This window comes from Drosophila montana, unplaced genomic scaffold (assembly GCF_035044405.1).
Source record: "Drosophila montana isolate Dmon_TW-CO22-7 unplaced genomic scaffold, ASM3504440v1 contig_3218_1, whole genome shotgun sequence".
Classification (NCBI taxonomy): Eukaryota; Metazoa; Arthropoda; class Insecta; order Diptera; family Drosophilidae; genus Drosophila; species Drosophila montana.
Genome location: NW_026998098.1, coordinates 2,435,415 through 2,451,217, shown reverse-complemented (window position 1 = coordinate 2,451,217; position 15,803 = coordinate 2,435,415). Strand labels below are relative to the sequence as shown.

At 45.5% G+C, this 15,803-nt stretch overlaps 6 protein-coding genes across 8 annotated transcripts; 2 read left to right on the top strand and 4 right to left on the bottom strand.

Annotated features, from left to right (window-relative positions):
- Positions 1 to 27: 27 nt before the first annotated feature.
- LOC135433413 (SPRY domain-containing SOCS box protein 3) lies at positions 28 to 2,260 on the bottom strand. Its single transcript, XM_064689478.1, has 3 exons — positions 1,781 to 2,260; positions 948 to 1,509; positions 28 to 278 (listed from the first exon to the last, which is right to left on the bottom strand). Exons 1-3 carry the CDS (start codon positions 2,105 to 2,107, stop codon positions 139 to 141), a joined length of 1,029 nt encoding a protein of 342 aa, XP_064545548.1. The 5' UTR covers positions 2,108 to 2,260; the 3' UTR covers positions 28 to 138.
- A 113-nt stretch (positions 2,261 to 2,373) lies between these two features.
- l(3)72Ab (U5 small nuclear ribonucleoprotein l(3)72Ab) lies at positions 2,374 to 9,378 on the top strand. The gene is made up of 7 exons (XM_064689456.1): positions 2,374 to 2,533; positions 2,625 to 3,320; positions 3,380 to 4,744; positions 4,822 to 8,200; positions 8,268 to 8,442; positions 8,500 to 8,782; positions 8,834 to 9,378. Exons 1-7 carry the CDS (start codon positions 2,489 to 2,491, stop codon positions 9,317 to 9,319), a joined length of 6,429 nt encoding a protein of 2,142 aa, XP_064545526.1. The 5' UTR covers positions 2,374 to 2,488; the 3' UTR covers positions 9,320 to 9,378.
- A 39-nt stretch (positions 9,379 to 9,417) lies between these two features.
- LOC135433411 (uncharacterized) lies at positions 9,418 to 15,773 on the top strand. 2 transcript variants are annotated; one of them, XM_064689477.1, is made up of 3 exons: positions 9,418 to 9,435; positions 14,497 to 14,633; positions 14,688 to 15,773. In XM_064689477.1, the coding sequence occupies exons 1-3, from the start codon at positions 9,433 to 9,435 to the stop codon at positions 15,613 to 15,615; spliced, it is 1,068 nt and encodes a 355-aa protein (XP_064545547.1). In that variant the 5' UTR covers positions 9,418 to 9,432; the 3' UTR covers positions 15,616 to 15,773. The 2 variants fall into 2 exon arrangements, with proteins under 2 accessions (XP_064545547.1, XP_064545545.1); XM_064689475.1 differs by lacking the exon at positions 9,418 to 9,435 and having other exon boundaries at positions 14,437 to 14,633.
- Positions 9,480 to 10,544, bottom strand: LOC135433419 (circumsporozoite protein). The gene is made up of 2 exons (XM_064689487.1): positions 10,341 to 10,544; positions 9,480 to 10,274 (listed from the first exon to the last, which is right to left on the bottom strand). Exons 1-2 carry the CDS (start codon positions 10,447 to 10,449, stop codon positions 9,643 to 9,645), a joined length of 741 nt encoding a protein of 246 aa, XP_064545557.1. The 5' UTR covers positions 10,450 to 10,544; the 3' UTR covers positions 9,480 to 9,642.
- elgi (E3 ubiquitin-protein ligase NRDP1 elgi) lies at positions 11,263 to 13,105 on the bottom strand. Of its 2 annotated transcripts, none has more exons than XM_064689479.1 (5): positions 12,825 to 13,105; positions 12,620 to 12,762; positions 12,118 to 12,562; positions 11,890 to 12,055; positions 11,263 to 11,836 (listed from the first exon to the last, which is right to left on the bottom strand). In XM_064689479.1, the coding sequence occupies exons 1-5, from the start codon at positions 12,912 to 12,914 to the stop codon at positions 11,718 to 11,720; spliced, it is 963 nt and encodes a 320-aa protein (XP_064545549.1). In that variant the 5' UTR covers positions 12,915 to 13,105; the 3' UTR covers positions 11,263 to 11,717. The 2 variants fall into 2 exon arrangements, with proteins under 2 accessions (XP_064545549.1, XP_064545550.1); XM_064689480.1 differs by having other exon boundaries at positions 11,263 to 11,821; positions 12,825 to 13,099.
- Positions 13,353 to 14,217, bottom strand: GXIVsPLA2. The gene is made up of 2 exons (XM_064689488.1): positions 13,915 to 14,217; positions 13,353 to 13,835 (listed from the first exon to the last, which is right to left on the bottom strand). Exons 1-2 carry the CDS (start codon positions 14,162 to 14,164, stop codon positions 13,399 to 13,401), a joined length of 687 nt encoding a protein of 228 aa, XP_064545558.1. The 5' UTR covers positions 14,165 to 14,217; the 3' UTR covers positions 13,353 to 13,398.
- Positions 15,774 to 15,803: the final 30 nt, after the last annotated feature.

Sequence of the window (15,803 nt, the reverse complement as noted above, 5' to 3'; positions counted from 1 at the left end):
AAAGAAAAACAAATCAAGAGTGTCGAATACACTGGAACTTACATAAAGAAATATATATTTAGGCTTTATGCCTATTTAGAGTACATTGTATTTTAATAAATGCAAAAAAAAAATCTATTAGAGCTAAGCTATGGCCACCTACAACAAATAGTGAAAATATTCATCACAGAATTCGTGTATGGATGAGGCATATTCCTCATCGCCGCTCTCGCTACGCCGCACCGGAATCTTGTGCGCATTCGCATATAGATCCTCATCGATGTTGACATCATCGGTTTCTGAAAAATGAAATACGAAATATGTGTGTTTAATTGATTGTCAATTGGCACAGAGTACAAGGTCTCGTAACTGAAGTATAAATTATATATAGCTGGAGATAAAGCTAGGGTATTGAGGGGTTACATAGACATAGCTACAGAATATAGATTAATTATTTGTAATTTAAATTAAGTAAGTTCTAGAATGATTTCAGTAATACAGCCAAAGGTTTAAGTTATCCAGCCGATACATACAAAACAAATAACAACATTATCTCCTTACTAAGATTAAATGTTAATGAAATTCGGACCTGGGTTATCTCATATATATGTATGTAAACAGTTAAGGTTTAGTTTAAGTAAATGAAATCTAATACTTTCTCTATCTTTATCTCGAGCAAAAGCAAACAGAATTACAATAGATAAAGGCACTTTATTTACTTCTTAAATATTTGTTGCAAATAGAGCAAACCTTAAACCTTTAACACGATAGTGAAGCATGATTACAAATTGATCGAGAATAATACAAGAGAAGTGTATATGATTATTTCATAACAATTGCTTTTATTAATTTGTACTCGATAAATGTATAACCATGTTAAAGTGCCTCACACAAGCTTAGTAATAATATTGCAAATGTTTTAATAAGTTCATATTTAGACATCCTGTATAATTTGTCGCATAACTTACCTCTATATTTTTGCTTTCTACCCAGGCGTAGTTTGGAGCTTGGCAGCACCGCCTCATCGCCGAGGTCCAGCTCGAGGTCCGTTGAGCATCTGGAATAACGCACGGGTGGAGCCAGAAACCAATACGATTGCATTATGTTATTCAAGCCGGGCATTTGACGCAGTTCATCGAGTTTTTGCGGCTGCTTGGCTAGCGCCTCAAATGCTCTCAGCTGCAGTGTAACCGGCTGTGATGTGGAGTTAATCAGCCGTATGACAGACTTGGCAGCTGTGGAGCAGACCATCGGATAGATTTTGACATGCGGATCTGTTGGTATATTTGTGTAGGCAACACCCAGTGAGCGGCGATTCAAATAGAACTCCAAGTATCCACGCGTGCGGTCCAAATAGATGCCCACCAAGCAGCCCTGGGAAAACTTTTGGCCGTAGGGCAGCTGGTCACCACAATGCTGAATTTTACCATTGTATGAATAGCCCCAAGATTGAGCATTGGTACCCAATGCAGAAACAAAGTGGAATTTGAATTGTTCCAGATTAACGCTGTCAGTGCCTATGCCAAACATCTAGAAAAGATTACGCGATGAGAAAGAAATTGTAAATAACTGGGACTATTATGTTTGCAATGACCTTTTTGTAAGCGCGCGGGTCGAGAGGGGATCATGATTTGCTTATCAGCTAAGTCATTCGGTTTCTGGCTAGCAATGTACAGATTTCCTCATGACAAAACGGACAGACAGTGACAAGTGTGTCCCTGTTGTCTTATCTTTACAATGCTGCTTATCTCGTTGACTATTTTAATCCCTTAAGATGCAGTTGCTGTGCACTAGAACTTACCACATCTGTACCTGCCAGCGCTGTAATGACGCGCATCTCCCAGAAGTGCACTTTGTCCTGCTGCAGTGGTTGCTCGCCACGCACAATGGCCGTGCCCTGACTGTATGTGGGATGGAATATGATGTCTCTGCCTATGATTTGTGCATCGGACTCTTCCGCTTGGTGCCACTGCCACTGCAGACCATTAGCACTGTCCTCACCACAGCGGCACTTTACCAAGTCGGGTATATGTCCCTTGTGGTTGGCTACATCGATGCAGCTGGGGAAACGGCAATCGCAGAATCCAGGGCAGCGTAGATCCTGATCTGTACTTGGAAGCGGCAGCATTCTGATATGTATTTATATTTCGTTTGTTTGGCCTGGTTACGCTCTACTCGCCGACGAGGTCGCAATACAACTGATTATCGATTTGCTGCTCAATACACTGCAGTTACAACGGAGCGCTGTTTGTTTTGTTTACTTTTACTTTATAGTAACTACAGTGTGACCAGAGCTAAGAAGAACTAGTGTTGCAAATTGCAAGACTGTTAAAGTGTACATCGATATTTAAAAAATCGATGCCAAGCGATGCTAATAGTATCGACTCAAATGCAACCCTATCTTGTAGCCAGCCAATATACAGTGAAAATGCCGAATATTTGTACCGCGTAAAAAATTGCAAAAATAAGATTATTCAGCACACAAAAGCTTACAAAAAAGTAAACAAATATGGCGGATGCTGCAGCACGTCAATTGCAGTATGAGTACAAGGCGGTAAGTGTTTTACAAGAGTTAAAAAAAAAGTGCTGCCACATGGGGTAAACGTTTTCCGAAAAATGTTGATATATTTTTTTTATCTTGGCAGAACTCGAATCTTGTACTGCAAGCTGATGTACGTCTCATCGAGCGTCCGCGACGCGATGAAGCCACCGGCGAGGTGTGCTCATTGGTGGGTAAATTGGATGGCACCCGTATGGGGGACCGCTATCAACGCACAAAGCCGGAGAAAACAGAAGAACGCAAGGTGAAGCGGCAAAAACGTGACGAGGCACAGTACGATTTTGAGCGTATGAAAGGCGCTACACTGCTTTCGGAGGGTATTGATGAAATGGTAGGCATTGTGTATCGGCCCAAAACGCAGGAGACACGTCAAACATACGAGGTGCTACTTAGCTTCATACAAGAGGCGCTGGGTGATCAACCGCGCGATATATTATGCGGCGCCGCGGATGAAATTCTAGCTGTGCTCAAGAATGATCGGCTCAAAGATCGCGAGCGCAAACGCGACGTCGACAGTTTGCTAGGCGAAGTAACAGACGAACGATTTGCCCTGCTCGTCAATCTGGGCAAGAAGATCACCGACTTTGGCAGCGATGCAGTGAATGCGCTTACAGCAGCAACCAACAATGAGGAGCAAATTGACGATGCCTACGGCATCAATGTGCAATTCGAAGAGTCCGAAGAGGAAAGCGACAATGACATGTACGGCGAGATACGCGATGATGATGCCCAGGACGAGGGCGAGGAGGCGCGCATCGATCATACGCTGCATGCCGAAAATGTAAGTATTATCACACCCATGCAAATCACGTATTATACTTATATTATTATAATTCACAGCTAGCGAGCGAAGAGGCTGCGAGCAATGTGAAAAAGGATCGCTTGCTTCATCCACTGGACATTGATGCCTACTGGCTGCAGCGCTGTCTGAGCAAATACTATAAGGATGCTATGGTCTCGCAGAGCAAGGCAGCAGATGTCCTCAAGATATTAAAAGATGCCGCCGACGAGCGCGATTGCGAGAATCAGTTGGTGCTGCTGTTGGGCTATGATTGCTTTGATTTTATTAAGCAGCTGAAGCTGAATCGCCAGATGATACTCTATTGTACCATGTTGGCCTCCGCACAAACGGACAGCGAGCGGCAGCGTATACGTGAAAAGATGCGTGGCAATATAGCGCTGGCCAAGATACTGCGTCAACTAGACACAGGCAAGGCAGATGAGCAAGAAGAGGCGGATGCACGCGCCAGCAAGCGTGGAAAGGGCGATGCCGATGATGGCGGTGCGGCGGCTGCTGGTCAAGTGGCCGGTGTGCGTCAACTACTGGAACTGGATGAGCTGGCCTTTACCCAGGGTTCGCATTTTATGGCCAACAAGCGATGCCAGCTGCCCGATGGCAGCTATCGCAAGCAGCGCAAGGGCTACGAAGAGGTGCATGTACCCGCTTTGAAGCAGGTGCCCTTCGATGCAGACGAGGAACTGCAGCCTATTGACAAGCTGCCCAAGTATGTGCAACCTGTTTTCGATGGTTTCAAGACTTTGAATCGCATTCAGAGCCGTCTCTACAAAGCCGCTTTGGACAGCGATGAGAATATGCTGCTGTGTGCGCCCACTGGTGCTGGTAAAACAAATGTAGCCCTGCTCACAATGATGAGAGAGATTGGCAAGCACATCAACGAGGATGGCACCATTAATGCTCAAGATTTCAAGATCATCTATGTGGCACCCATGAAGTCTCTGGTACAGGAAATGGTCGGAAACTTCGGTCGTCGCCTGGCCTGCTACAATCTTACCGTCTCTGAGCTGACGGGCGATCACCAGTTGACGCGAGAGCAAATTGCTGCGACTCAGGTGATTGTCTGCACGCCAGAGAAGTGGGATATTATAACACGCAAGGGTGGCGAACGCACATTTGTCAGTCTGGTACGCCTGGTCATCATTGATGAGATTCATTTGCTGCACGACGAACGTGGACCAGTTCTGGAGGCGCTGGTGGCACGTACCATACGCAACATTGAGACCACACAGGAGGATGTACGTCTGGTAGGCTTGTCTGCCACGCTGCCAAACTACCAGGACGTGGCCACATTTCTACGTGTCAAACCCGACAAGGGCCTCTTCTACTTTGACAATAGCTATCGGCCAGTGGCACTGGAACAGCAGTACATTGGTGTCACGGAGAAGAAGGCATTGAAACGTTTCCAGGTAAGTCTTCATCTGACTACAGATTATCTATTTTTCTCCTTTTCTGATAATTATTTAATATATTTTTTTCTATGCAGGTGATGAACGAGATTGTGTATGAGAAAACAATGGAGCATGCTGGTCGTAATCAGGTGCTGGTATTTGTGCACTCTCGCAAGGAGACCGGAAAAACAGCGCGCGCAGTTCGTGACATGTGCTTAGAGCAGGACACGTTGGGCAGCTTTCTGCGCGAGGGCTCTGCCAGCATGGAAGTGTTGCGTACCGAAGCAGAGCAAGTGAAGAACGCTGAGCTTAAGGAGCTGTTGCCCTACGGCTTTGCCATACATCACGCTGGCATGACGCGCGTGGATCGTACACTGGTGGAAGATCTATTTGCTGATCGACACATTCAGGTGCTGGTTTCGACTGCCACCTTGGCTTGGGGTGTTAATTTGCCAGCGCACACGGTAATCATCAAGGGCACACAGGTCTACAATCCGGAGAAGGGTCGTTGGGTCGAGTTGAGCGCCTTGGATGTGCTGCAAATGTTGGGACGCGCAGGACGTCCTCAGTACGATACCAAGGGCGAGGGCATACTCATTACGAACCACAGTGAGCTGCAGTTTTACCTATCGCTGCTAAATCAGCAGCTGCCCATTGAATCGCAGTTTGTTTCCAAGCTGCCGGACATGCTGAATGCTGAAATTGTTCTGGGCACCGTTCAGCATCTGCAGGATGCGGTCAACTGGCTAGGCTATACTTACCTGTACATACGCATGCTACGCAATCCCACGTTGTATGGCGTTTCGCATGATGCGATTAAAGCGGATCCGCTGCTGGAGCAGCATCGCGCAGATTTACTGCATACCGCAGCCTGTTGCCTGGAGCGCAGTGGTCTGATAAAATACGAACGCAAGACGGGTCACTTTCAGGTCACCGATCTTGGACGCATTGCATCCCACTATTATCTTACTCACGAGACAATGTTGACATACAATCAGCTGCTGAAGCAAACTCTTAGTGAAATTGAACTGTTTCGCGTATTTTCGCTGTCGTCTGAGTTTCGTCACATTTCTGTGCGCGAGGAGGAGAAACTGGAACTGCAGAAGCTCATGGAGCGCGTGCCCATACCCATCAAGGAGTCGATTGAGGAGCATAGCGCCAAGGTGAATGTGCTACTGCAAGCCTACATTTCGCAGCTGAAGCTGGAGGGCTTCGCTTTGATGTCCGACATGGTTTTCATCACACAATCCGCTGCGCGTCTGATGCGTGCCATATTTGAGATTGTCCTGACCCGCGGCTGGGCGCAGCTGGCGGATAAAACGCTGACGCTTTGCAAGATGATTGATCGCCGCATGTGGCAATCGATGACACCGTTGCGGCAGTTCAAGAAAATGCCCGATGAAATAGCGAAGAAGCTGGAAAAGAAACACTTTCCCTGGTCGCGTCTGTACGATCTGGAGCCACATGAGTTGGGTGAACTAATACGTGTGCCCAAGCTGGGCAAGACCATACACAAGTTCGTGCATCAGTTCCCCAAACTGGAGCTATCCACGCATATTCAGCCCATTACGCGAGCAACGCTGCGTGTGGAGCTCACAATTACGCCCGATTTTCAATGGGATGAAAAGGTGCACGGTCAGTCGGAGGGTTTCTGGATTTTGATTGAGGATGTCGACTCGGAGCTTATACTGCATCATGAATTCTTTTTGCTTAAGCAGAAGTATGCCCAGGATGAGCATCAGTTAAAATTCTTTGTGCCCGTTTTTGAACCTCTTCCTCCGCAATACTTTCTACGAATTGTCTCTGATCGCTGGATAGGCGCCGAGACGCAGCTGCCCGTATCGTTTAGGCATCTCATACTACCCGAAAAAAATATGCCACCCACGGAGCTGCTAGACTTACAACCGCTACCCATCAGCGCTTTGCGTCAGCCCAAATTTGAGGCATTCTATTCGCAACGTTTCCCGCAATTCAATCCCATACAGACGCAGGTCTTTAATGCGGTCTACAACAGCGATGAGAATGTATTTGTGGGCGCGCCCACGGGCTCTGGCAAAATGACCATTGCCGAGTTTGCCATAATGCGTTTGTTTAGCCAAAGCAGCGATGGGCGTTGCGTCTATCTTGTATCCCAAGAGGCGCTTGCCGATCTAGTCTTTGCCGACTGGCATACCAAGTTTGGCGGCCTGGATATCAAGGTGGTCAAATTGACTGGTGAAACGGGCACGGATCTTAAGCTAATAGCCAAGGGACAACTGGTAATAACCACAGCGGATAAATGGGATGTGCTGTCACGTCGCTGGAAGCAGCGCAAGAATGTGCAACAGATCAATCTGTTTATCGTCGACGAACTGCAGCTGGTAGGCGGTGAGGAGGGACCTGTTATGGAGATTGTCTGCTCCCGCATGCGTTACATCAGCTCACAAATCGAGAAGCAGATACGCATTGTAGCCCTATCCGCATCTCTGACAGATGCACGCGACGTGGCCCAGTGGCTGGGCTGCAATCCAAATGCCACATTCAACTTTCATCCAAGCGTACGGCCCATACCACTGGAGCTGCACATACAGGGTTTCAATGTCACCCACAATGCCACACGCATAGCGACCATGTCCAAGCCCGTCTATAATGCGATACTCAAGTACAGCTCTCACAAGCCCGTAATTGTGTTTGTTTCATCGCGTAAGCAGGCGCGTCTCACAGCTATTGATATACTGACGTACGCTGCCTCGGACTTGCAGCCGAATCGCTTCTTCCATGCCGAAGAGGACGACATACAGCCCTTCCTCGAACGCATGTCGGACAAGACTCTTAAAGAGACCCTCGCCCAAGGCGTTGCCTATCTGCACGAGGGTTTGTCTGCCTCTGATCACCGTCTAGTCGAACAGCTCTTCGATTCGGGCGCTGTGCAGGTAGCTGTTGTCTCCCGGGACTTGAGCTGGGGCATGAGCATCTCGTCGCACCTGGTTATCATCATGGACACACAATTCTACAATGGCAAGAATCATTCGTATGAGGATTATCCCATTACGGATGTGCTCCAAATGATTGGACGCGCCAATAGGCCTAATGAGGATGCAGATGCCAAGTGTGTGCTAATGTGTCAGAGCTCCAAGAAGGATTTCTTCAAGAAATTTATTAACGAGCCGCTGCCCATCGAAAGTCATTTGGATCATCGCATGCACGATCATTTCAATGCTGAGGTGGTCACCAAAACCATTGAGAACAAACAGGATGCAGTGGATTATTTAACGTGGACATTCCTCTATCGAAGATTAACCCAGAATCCCAACTATTACAATCTGCAGGGCGTAACGCATCGACATTTGTCTGATCATCTGTCGGAGCTGGTAGAGAATACGCTCAGCGATCTGGAGCAGTCCAAGTGCATTAGCGTTGAGGACGATATGGACACGCTGCCCTTGAATTTGGGCATGATTGCCGCCTACTACTATATCAACTATACGACTATTGGTAAGTATCAGGCTGGGCTGGTATTTTACATTGAAAATCAAATCTAATCTAACGATATTCCCTGCAGAGCTCTTCAGTTTGTCGTTGAACAGCAAAACCAAAGTGCGCGGTCTGTTGGAGATCATTTCATCAGCAGCAGAGTATGAGGATGTTGTGGTGAGGCATCACGAGGAGCAGGTTCTGCGCACACTCTCCCAGCGCTTGCCCAATAAACTAACTGGACCCAATGAAACAGCACCCAAGTAAATATGTCAGCTAATATTCAAATGTAAATGTTTAAATTAACTTTCGTTTTTCAGATTCAATGATCCTCACATTAAAACTAACTTGTTGCTTCAGGCACATCTGTCACGTCTGCAGCTAGGACCAGAACTTCAGGGCGATACTGAGCAGATACTCAGCAAAGCTATACGCCTGATACAGGCCTGTGTGGATGTGCTGAGTTCTAATGGCTGGCTATCTCCTGCTGTCGCTGCCATGGAACTGGCACAGATGGTTACGCAGGCCATGTGGAGCAAGGATTCTTATTTGCGGCAGTTGCCACACTTCAATGCAGATATCATAAAGCGCTGCACGGATAAGGTAATAATAACGTACTCAATTACGAGCTCGCCTAATAATTGTACTTTTCAGAAAATTGAAACTGTTTTCGATATAATGGAGCTCGAGGATGAGGATCGCATTCGCCTGCTACAGCTGTCCGATGTGCAAATGGCCGATGTGGCGCGTTTCTGCAATCGTTATCCCAACATTGAACTGAACTACGAGGTGGTCGACAAGGATCGCATCAATTCCGGTTCCACAGTGAATGTGGTAGTGCAGCTAGAGCGCGAGGATGAAGTCACCGGCCCTGTTATAGCTCCATTCTTCCCGCAAAAACGTGAGGAGGGCTGGTGGGTGGTAATTGGTGATCCCAAAACCAATTCACTGCTCTCCATCAAACGACTTACGCTGCAGCAAAAGGCTAAAGTCAAGCTTGACTTTGTGGCGCCCAGTCCCGGCAAGCATGATTATACGTTGTACTATATGAGCGATTCCTATTTGGGCTGCGATCAGGAATATTCATTCTCCATTGAAGTGGGTGATTTTCAATCGGAAAGCGAAAGCGAATCCGACTAAGCCCAACAGCAATGACCCTAACAAACCAATAAAACTAAAACACAAACATTTTATCAAAATGGCAGTTGCTCGATCTATTTCGGAGTTTGTGGAAACTGGTTAATGACAAGTAAATGGTAAGCAAATAAGGCATAATAAGCCGTTACGTATATGTTGGTAATACTTTTATAGAATTATTTTCGACGCGGTCATTTTATTGCTTTTTTACAATATTGTAAGAATTGTATAAATAGGGTAAAATCACCTGAATTTTGTTAAAAATCGGTTATACGTATTTGCACAACATTCTTCGTAACATTGAATACCTTCACTGTGGCATGGCATTACCCACTCACAGATACAGCTCCACCATGGCTGTTGGCAGTGTTGCCGAATCCACTATTGGCGAAATTATTAGTGGAGGCAAAATTAATGGTTTGACCGTTGGGCAGCTTGTAGACTTGACTGTGTGAGGCGCCCGCAGAGTTGCTGTTGCCAAATGGATTCAAATTTTGCGATTGGGTAGCCGTGCTGGCGGAGGATGCACCAAATGAACCAAGTGCACTTTGCGATTGGAAGCCCTGGGCCTGGGCATTGGCTGCCGATGAGCCGGAATCGAAGCCATTGTTGAAGTTGCTATTAGCCGCGCCATTTGAGGCCGACTGCTCCTGGTTGTAGCCATTAGGTCCCAGGGGACCGAGTGGATTGAGGTTAACATTGGCATCGGCAGTGCCGCCATTGGGACCAGCGCCCACATTGACGCCGCTATTGGTGCCGCCGGCCTGGGTGCCAACTTGAGCGTTGCCGCCAAACCGCCCATGTCCAAATTGACGTTTCACTCGTTTGTGTGCAATATAGATTTCACGCAGCGTGTCATCCAGCGCGGATCGGACGCGTCTGACATTCTGACGCGCCTTGGGCTTAATGTGCAGACTCGACTCTAGGACTACCTCCTCGATGGTGGCGCCTTTTGGAGCTGTTGGGTGTCAGATCAATAAGTATTCTTATTCACAATAGGAATCGATTATGGTCTGATACTTACGCAATCCCTCCTGAACCTGCTTCTCGTTGCGCTGCCTTAGCTGCGGCGCCGCTGACGTCGCTGCTAGGCAAACGGCTACAAAGATTAGCATACAAATTGACAAATTCATTGTGTTTTGTTAATCGTCTTAAAGTGAACACTTCCAAACGTTCAGGGCACGTCCAACAGCTACGCAGCACCACAGACGACTGTTCGAAGCTGCGCGCCCCGATTGCGGTTTATTCAACTAAAACTCTCACTTTTTAAACGCCAGGGGGCGCCCCCTGTTAGTTCGAAGTGCTAATTACGCTTATAAATATTTAAATGTTTCTAACCAATAGCTGTCTCAGCATATCATAATCGATTTTTGGCACATGTAACGAAACAAAAGATGGACAACACACCAAAGACAAAGGTTTAAACAACTTTTTGTATAATCAAACGAGAGAGAAAAAAAAACGTCTACAAAAGCCGTAACCGGTTTTGGTTTTTTTCAAAGCTCATGCAGGAACTAGTTTGATTTCTTTGATGCTGCTTTTGGTTGGGCGACTTATTGAATTTCCTTTTCGGGAACAGATGATGCCCAGAACTCGTGTGTGTCTGTGTGTAATTGTAGGCTGGGGTTGGGGGCGACGAAAAGTTGTGACGGCGCAACCCAGTGAACTTTTCATTGCGATTGCGCAGCTGTTCGTGATTTTAACTTAAAAACTGTGTGTGTGATTGCCCTTTAATACATTTCCAAATTAAGTTACTGTACATGAATAATGACCTGGTAAGAGGATTTCCTGAAATTGCACAAAATAGGCATTATTGCCAGTCAATATCAATCAGAAACTATACGATGAATAGATATATGTTCACATATTGAAGATATTGTTTTTGTGTCGTAGCTTTTAATTCCAATACTCTTCATATTAATGAAATTGCAATGAAAATTGTAATATTTGGAATTTCTTAAATTGTTTTAATTAAATTACACATTAAGTAAATTTTAAAGTTGCTTAAATAAAAGACACAATTAGTTAAAAGACACATATTCTGTGCATCGAGCGCGTTTAAGTGAACAATAACAAAATTTGTTTGCTGAGATCGCTTAATTAAAAACTTATGGTTGCTACACACACACGAATGTGTGTAAATGGAATATGAACATACATATATAATGAACTATGTGTATATGGAAATAAAGTTAAATATAAATTTCAACTTGAGATTCGTCATGAGGCGCTTTTTATAGTAGTGAAAGTGCTTTCGAGTTTAACTTAACGCTACAATGATTAATATGACAAATGTGTTTTATGCTTAGGCTTATGCATTAGATCAAGGAAACAACAAAACTGAGCACTATTTGACATACATTAAGTATTTAGTTAAATGTAGCTGCCGTACGGTTAATGCCTATTCGATGCCATGCGCAAATATCATAACCAGGCCCGGCTCGACCATCACATCCTCAGTCATGTGCACATTGTCACAGCTGAGCACAAGCACCGCCTGTTTGCCTGCCATAACAAAACCTTTTATTAGTCAGGGAAACAGTTGCGGATGATTTGCTGATCAGGAAACTCACCTGGTATGCGGCGGCATATGTAATTGTCGTAGATGCGTCGATTGTTTTGACGCGTTTCCAGTGAGCTAAGACCCCGGGGCCAGCGCCGTTCGTGGCAGTTCTCCATTAAGCTATCCAGTATGTGTGGCGGGCAGCCAGACTCTGACAGGGCGCGTTTGATCATTAGCTGTAAAATTCCAGCGGTTAGTTATGTCAGTTAGTTGCTGCTGCGGACTCTGTTTCTCTTACCTGCAGTGCATCATCGGGTGTGGAAATCATGCCACCCCAGCGTGTAACACGCGCCCTGGCCAAAGCGCTGCTCCAGCGTATCACCTCATCGCGTTCCATTTGATCAGCAATGGCACGCATGGCCGGATTGGAGACGCGCATGGCACGCATAAAATCTTTGAATAACTGCAGCTCACGCTTTAGCTCATTGATGGTTAGCTGCTGATCAGTTATTTCTGTCTTGAGTTGGCCAATTTGTTCAGTTTGTTTGACAATTAACGCGCGCAGCTCTCGCACACAGTTGTGATCCTTAAGTTCATCCTTGGGTATGTCAAAGCCACAACCTTTTTCACAGGGAAACGGCCGTTTCGGGTTGTGGACGCAATCTTCCAAATGCGAATTATAGGCATCCAACTTTAGCACAGCTGTGCAGCCATAGGGCGCATTGTCACAGGTAATCGACAGTCTATAAAAGCACTCATTAACTTCTTGTACAAAGTACATATATGTGTGGGTGACCTACCTGGACAACAAGTTGCGCAATATGCGCGGCACAGCTCGCAAATTCGCGGTTGTTAGTGCATTGCGATCTACGGGACATGTGGGCTGGCGTGTTAGCCATTCGTTAATACAGCCACGGCAGAAGGCGTGTTCGCACATGACCGCCTGTGAAATATTCAAAGCACCAAATGAAAAGTGTTTTGGGTTGGTTTTTGTTGATATCAAACCTGCAGCGGATCCTCCAGAACACCTGAGCATATGGGACATGTTAGCTCCTCGTCCACTTCGCCTTGGAAGCGATTGACATCATAGCCCATTGCAAGATTTATTTAATTTTAAGCTACATTAAAATTTCTTCAGCTTAGGTTGCAAAATCTTTTCGTGGTGCGCTTGTGTTGTTTAAGTGCTGGCTAAAGTAAACTTTTAGTGTTGCAAACTACAAATAGTGTCTCAACTTATCGACGACTCGATAAAAAAATATACTCTTTTATGTTCTAAATTATCGATAAATAATCCCAAAATACTGAAAAAACGTCTCAACGAGGCAAATTTAAAAAAGCGTGCTTCTTTATTCAAAATTTGCTCAGGCAACTGTTGAAATAGGAATTGTAATATCGAGTTCACACAATATCTGTTTAATGATCTGTGCTTGGTATAAAAATACTGAGACTATGCTAGCTTTGGCATTAAGCTAGAAAAATTCGTCAAATGGTAGAAAAGTACAACCATAATTTAAAAACTAACACGAAAGGAACTACAAACGACAACAAATAACGTGTATTTATATCTACATAGCCCTTGCTAGATTTCATTTCGATCCTTCCAGCCATACTTCTGCTTCTGCGGTTTTTCCTTGCTATTCGCGTACTTATTTCCATTAAAATTAGTCGATTTGCTAGGAGCACAATAACACGAACGCTGCTGCGAATCCAGGTACGATTTACAGCCTAGCGTTAATGTGCCTGTGAACAGCATCTTGGCGGCCGCCTTGCAGCCCTTGGTCATCAAGTCGCTGGCAATAGACTTCTCAAAGCTGTCGCAGTGTTTATACAAACAACGCTTAAAGTCCAAGTCGCACAGCTCTTTATCACTATTGCAGGTGTCGTAGCAAATGTCGTGCGAATTGCAGCATGGCTCCATTTCGGCAGCGGGAAGGTATTCAGTACTGATTCTCAAGCCCAAAGAACCGCAGCCATCAGCGGTGGGCACATAGAATTTATTTTGCACGGGCCGCGGCGCTGAAAAACAAGAAGCACACGTCAGTGTAAGGCTATTTGATTTACATAATAAATATGTGTGTTTGCGTCAAATGCTTACCCGTGCCACCGCCATCGGGCGCCGGGCACTGAAACACGCAGTTTTCCTCGACGGCAGCATCAAATACCTCATGCACTGTGCGAAACTTGCGAACAATTGTGATGAAATTCTTAAAAACATCACCAAATATCGCCTCCGCCGCTATGATCGCATCCCGAAGATGCACAATTGTGCTAGATCCGTACCCAGAATATGCGTATGTTAGAAATGTTAGCACATAAATGGCCACCTTCATCCAGGAAAACTGCATGCTTTATCTTGTTGCGTGCGTGCCGAGTTTCAACGAATGTATTACGCCTTGCGAACACTACGTGTTTACTAGTTGTAAATGGACTTTTCCGAATATTTGGATGCTGCAAACAGCTGTAGCTGCAGCAGCTGCACCAGCTACAATCAGCTGTTTTTAAGAATATTTGCCCGCTTTTCTTGTCTGGTCACACTGGTATGATAAATAACAACAAACCGGCTATCTTTGCGTAATTTATGAAGAACTTAAATTTGTGCGTTGTCCTAAATTAAATAATGATCTCTTTTCAACTAAAACGCACACTGCGTGCCTTAACAACTAATTATGTGTGCCAGTTTGCTAATCAGATACCAACGGCGCCCATAATCGCCAACGATACAGAGCAACCCATCGAGCTACCATCTTATACAGAGGAGCAGCGTAGGCTTATACTGGATGTTATCAACGGAAACGGCATTGATCAACTTCTAAGGTTTTCGTCCCCTGAACACCTCAAAGTACCTTTTTAACTATGTTTAAGTTGTAGATACGACATAACAAAGGCACGCGCGAACAAACTGCACAACTGGAAAGCACGCAATGGTCCACTGCGTGAACTTGGCGATATACTTTATGTCGAGGGTTTCGGATTAAAGGTGGCAGCCAAGTTCTACAAGAGTCTTCTGGAGCCAGCGCCCAGTACCCAGAGCAGCGTCAAAACTCAAAAAGCTCCTCGCACGGCGCCATTTATAACGCCCGCTTTGGATGAGCAGCAGCGTCAGGGTATTATGTCCAGTGTGGGTGTGCGCATTGGTGTGACGAGTGTTAGTTGGGCGCGCCTGGAAATACCGGACACTAAAAATTCACCATGTGTGCTTAGCCATTGGCAGCATCACGAGATAAACGACAAGAAACTGCATTTAGCCGAGCTCGTGCGGCGCTGTCTCTATGTGGCGCATCAAATTCCCCAGGCAGACTGCTATATAATGGAAAACCCGCAAATGGCGCAGCCCAGTAGTAATCCCGGCAGCATTGATCAGCAGAATGTGAACATCCAGAAGGCCCAAGTCACCTCAATGCTGAGTTATGCCCTGATGGCGCGCATTGCTCCCGGCGAAATCAAGACAAATCTCTTTTACCTGCGTCGTTTCCTCACAGCTCGGTTGTTTAATCATCTGGTGGGCACAGAACGCGTTTCCTCTGAGGACACGATTCTGGGCATGATGCGCACGTATTACAATATGGAAGAGCAACTGGATCATGACGAGCAGATTAATTTGCGTAATCAAGTGCAATTCCCTTCAAATCTGCGCACTATGTACTCCAAGGCCGAGCGTTATCAACGTGAGCTTCTTAGTCAGGCCTTCCTTCTAAATTTGGCCTTTTTGCGTCTGGTTGTCTTACAGGATCCGGCGAGCATAGCGTGCGTGTCACGCAGCTCTAAGAAACTACCCTCCGATCAGGAGTTGGAATAACCGAAGCACACATATTCAGAATACACTTGTTCTATAAAAACTTTGATAATTAATGTTTATTAAATTAAATGTTTATTTAATTTAAAAATTGTTAAAATGTCTTTGTCTGCACCAAACGAGATTTTTTAATACAGAGTATGCAAACTTCGGCGAATCAATTTTAATTTTCTTTGTGGATTTGAAATTTG

Coding starts and splice junctions, on each gene's coding strand:
- LOC135433411 (XM_064689475.1), top strand. CDS start 14,437: ATGATCTCTTTTCAACTAAAACGCACACTGCGTGCCTTAACAACTAAT. Junction 14,634..14,687: donor GGCATTGATCAACTTCTAAG/GTTTTCGTCCCC, acceptor TTTAAGTTGTAG/ATACGACATAACAAAGGCAC.
- LOC135433419 (XM_064689487.1), bottom strand. CDS start 10,449: ATGAATTTGTCAATTTGTATGCTAATCTTTGTAGCCGTTTGCCTAGCA. Junction 10,275..10,340: donor GCAGGTTCAGGAGGGATTGC/GTAAGTATCAGA, acceptor GACACCCAACAG/CTCCAAAAGGCGCCACCATC.
- GXIVsPLA2 (XM_064689488.1), bottom strand. CDS start 14,164: ATGCAGTTTTCCTGGATGAAGGTGGCCATTTATGTGCTAACATTTCTA. Junction 13,836..13,914: donor GCCCGATGGCGGTGGCACGG/GTAAGCATTTGA, acceptor CTTGTTTTTCAG/CGCCGCGGCCCGTGCAAAAT.
- elgi (XM_064689479.1), bottom strand. CDS start 12,914: ATGGGCTATGATGTCAATCGCTTCCAAGGCGAAGTGGACGAGGAGCTA. Junction 12,563..12,619: donor TTGCGCAACTTGTTGTCCAG/GTAGGTCACCCA, acceptor GTGCTTTTATAG/ACTGTCGATTACCTGTGACA. Junction 12,056..12,117: donor CACCCGATGATGCACTGCAG/GTAAGAGAAACA, acceptor GGAATTTTACAG/CTAATGATCAAACGCGCCCT.
- LOC135433413 (XM_064689478.1), bottom strand. CDS start 2,107: ATGCTGCCGCTTCCAAGTACAGATCAGGATCTACGCTGCCCTGGATTC. Junction 1,510..1,780: donor CGCTGGCAGGTACAGATGTG/GTAAGTTCTAGT, acceptor AATCTTTTCTAG/ATGTTTGGCATAGGCACTGA. Junction 279..947: donor TAGAAAGCAAAAATATAGAG/GTAAGTTATGCG, acceptor TTCATTTTTCAG/AAACCGATGATGTCAACATC.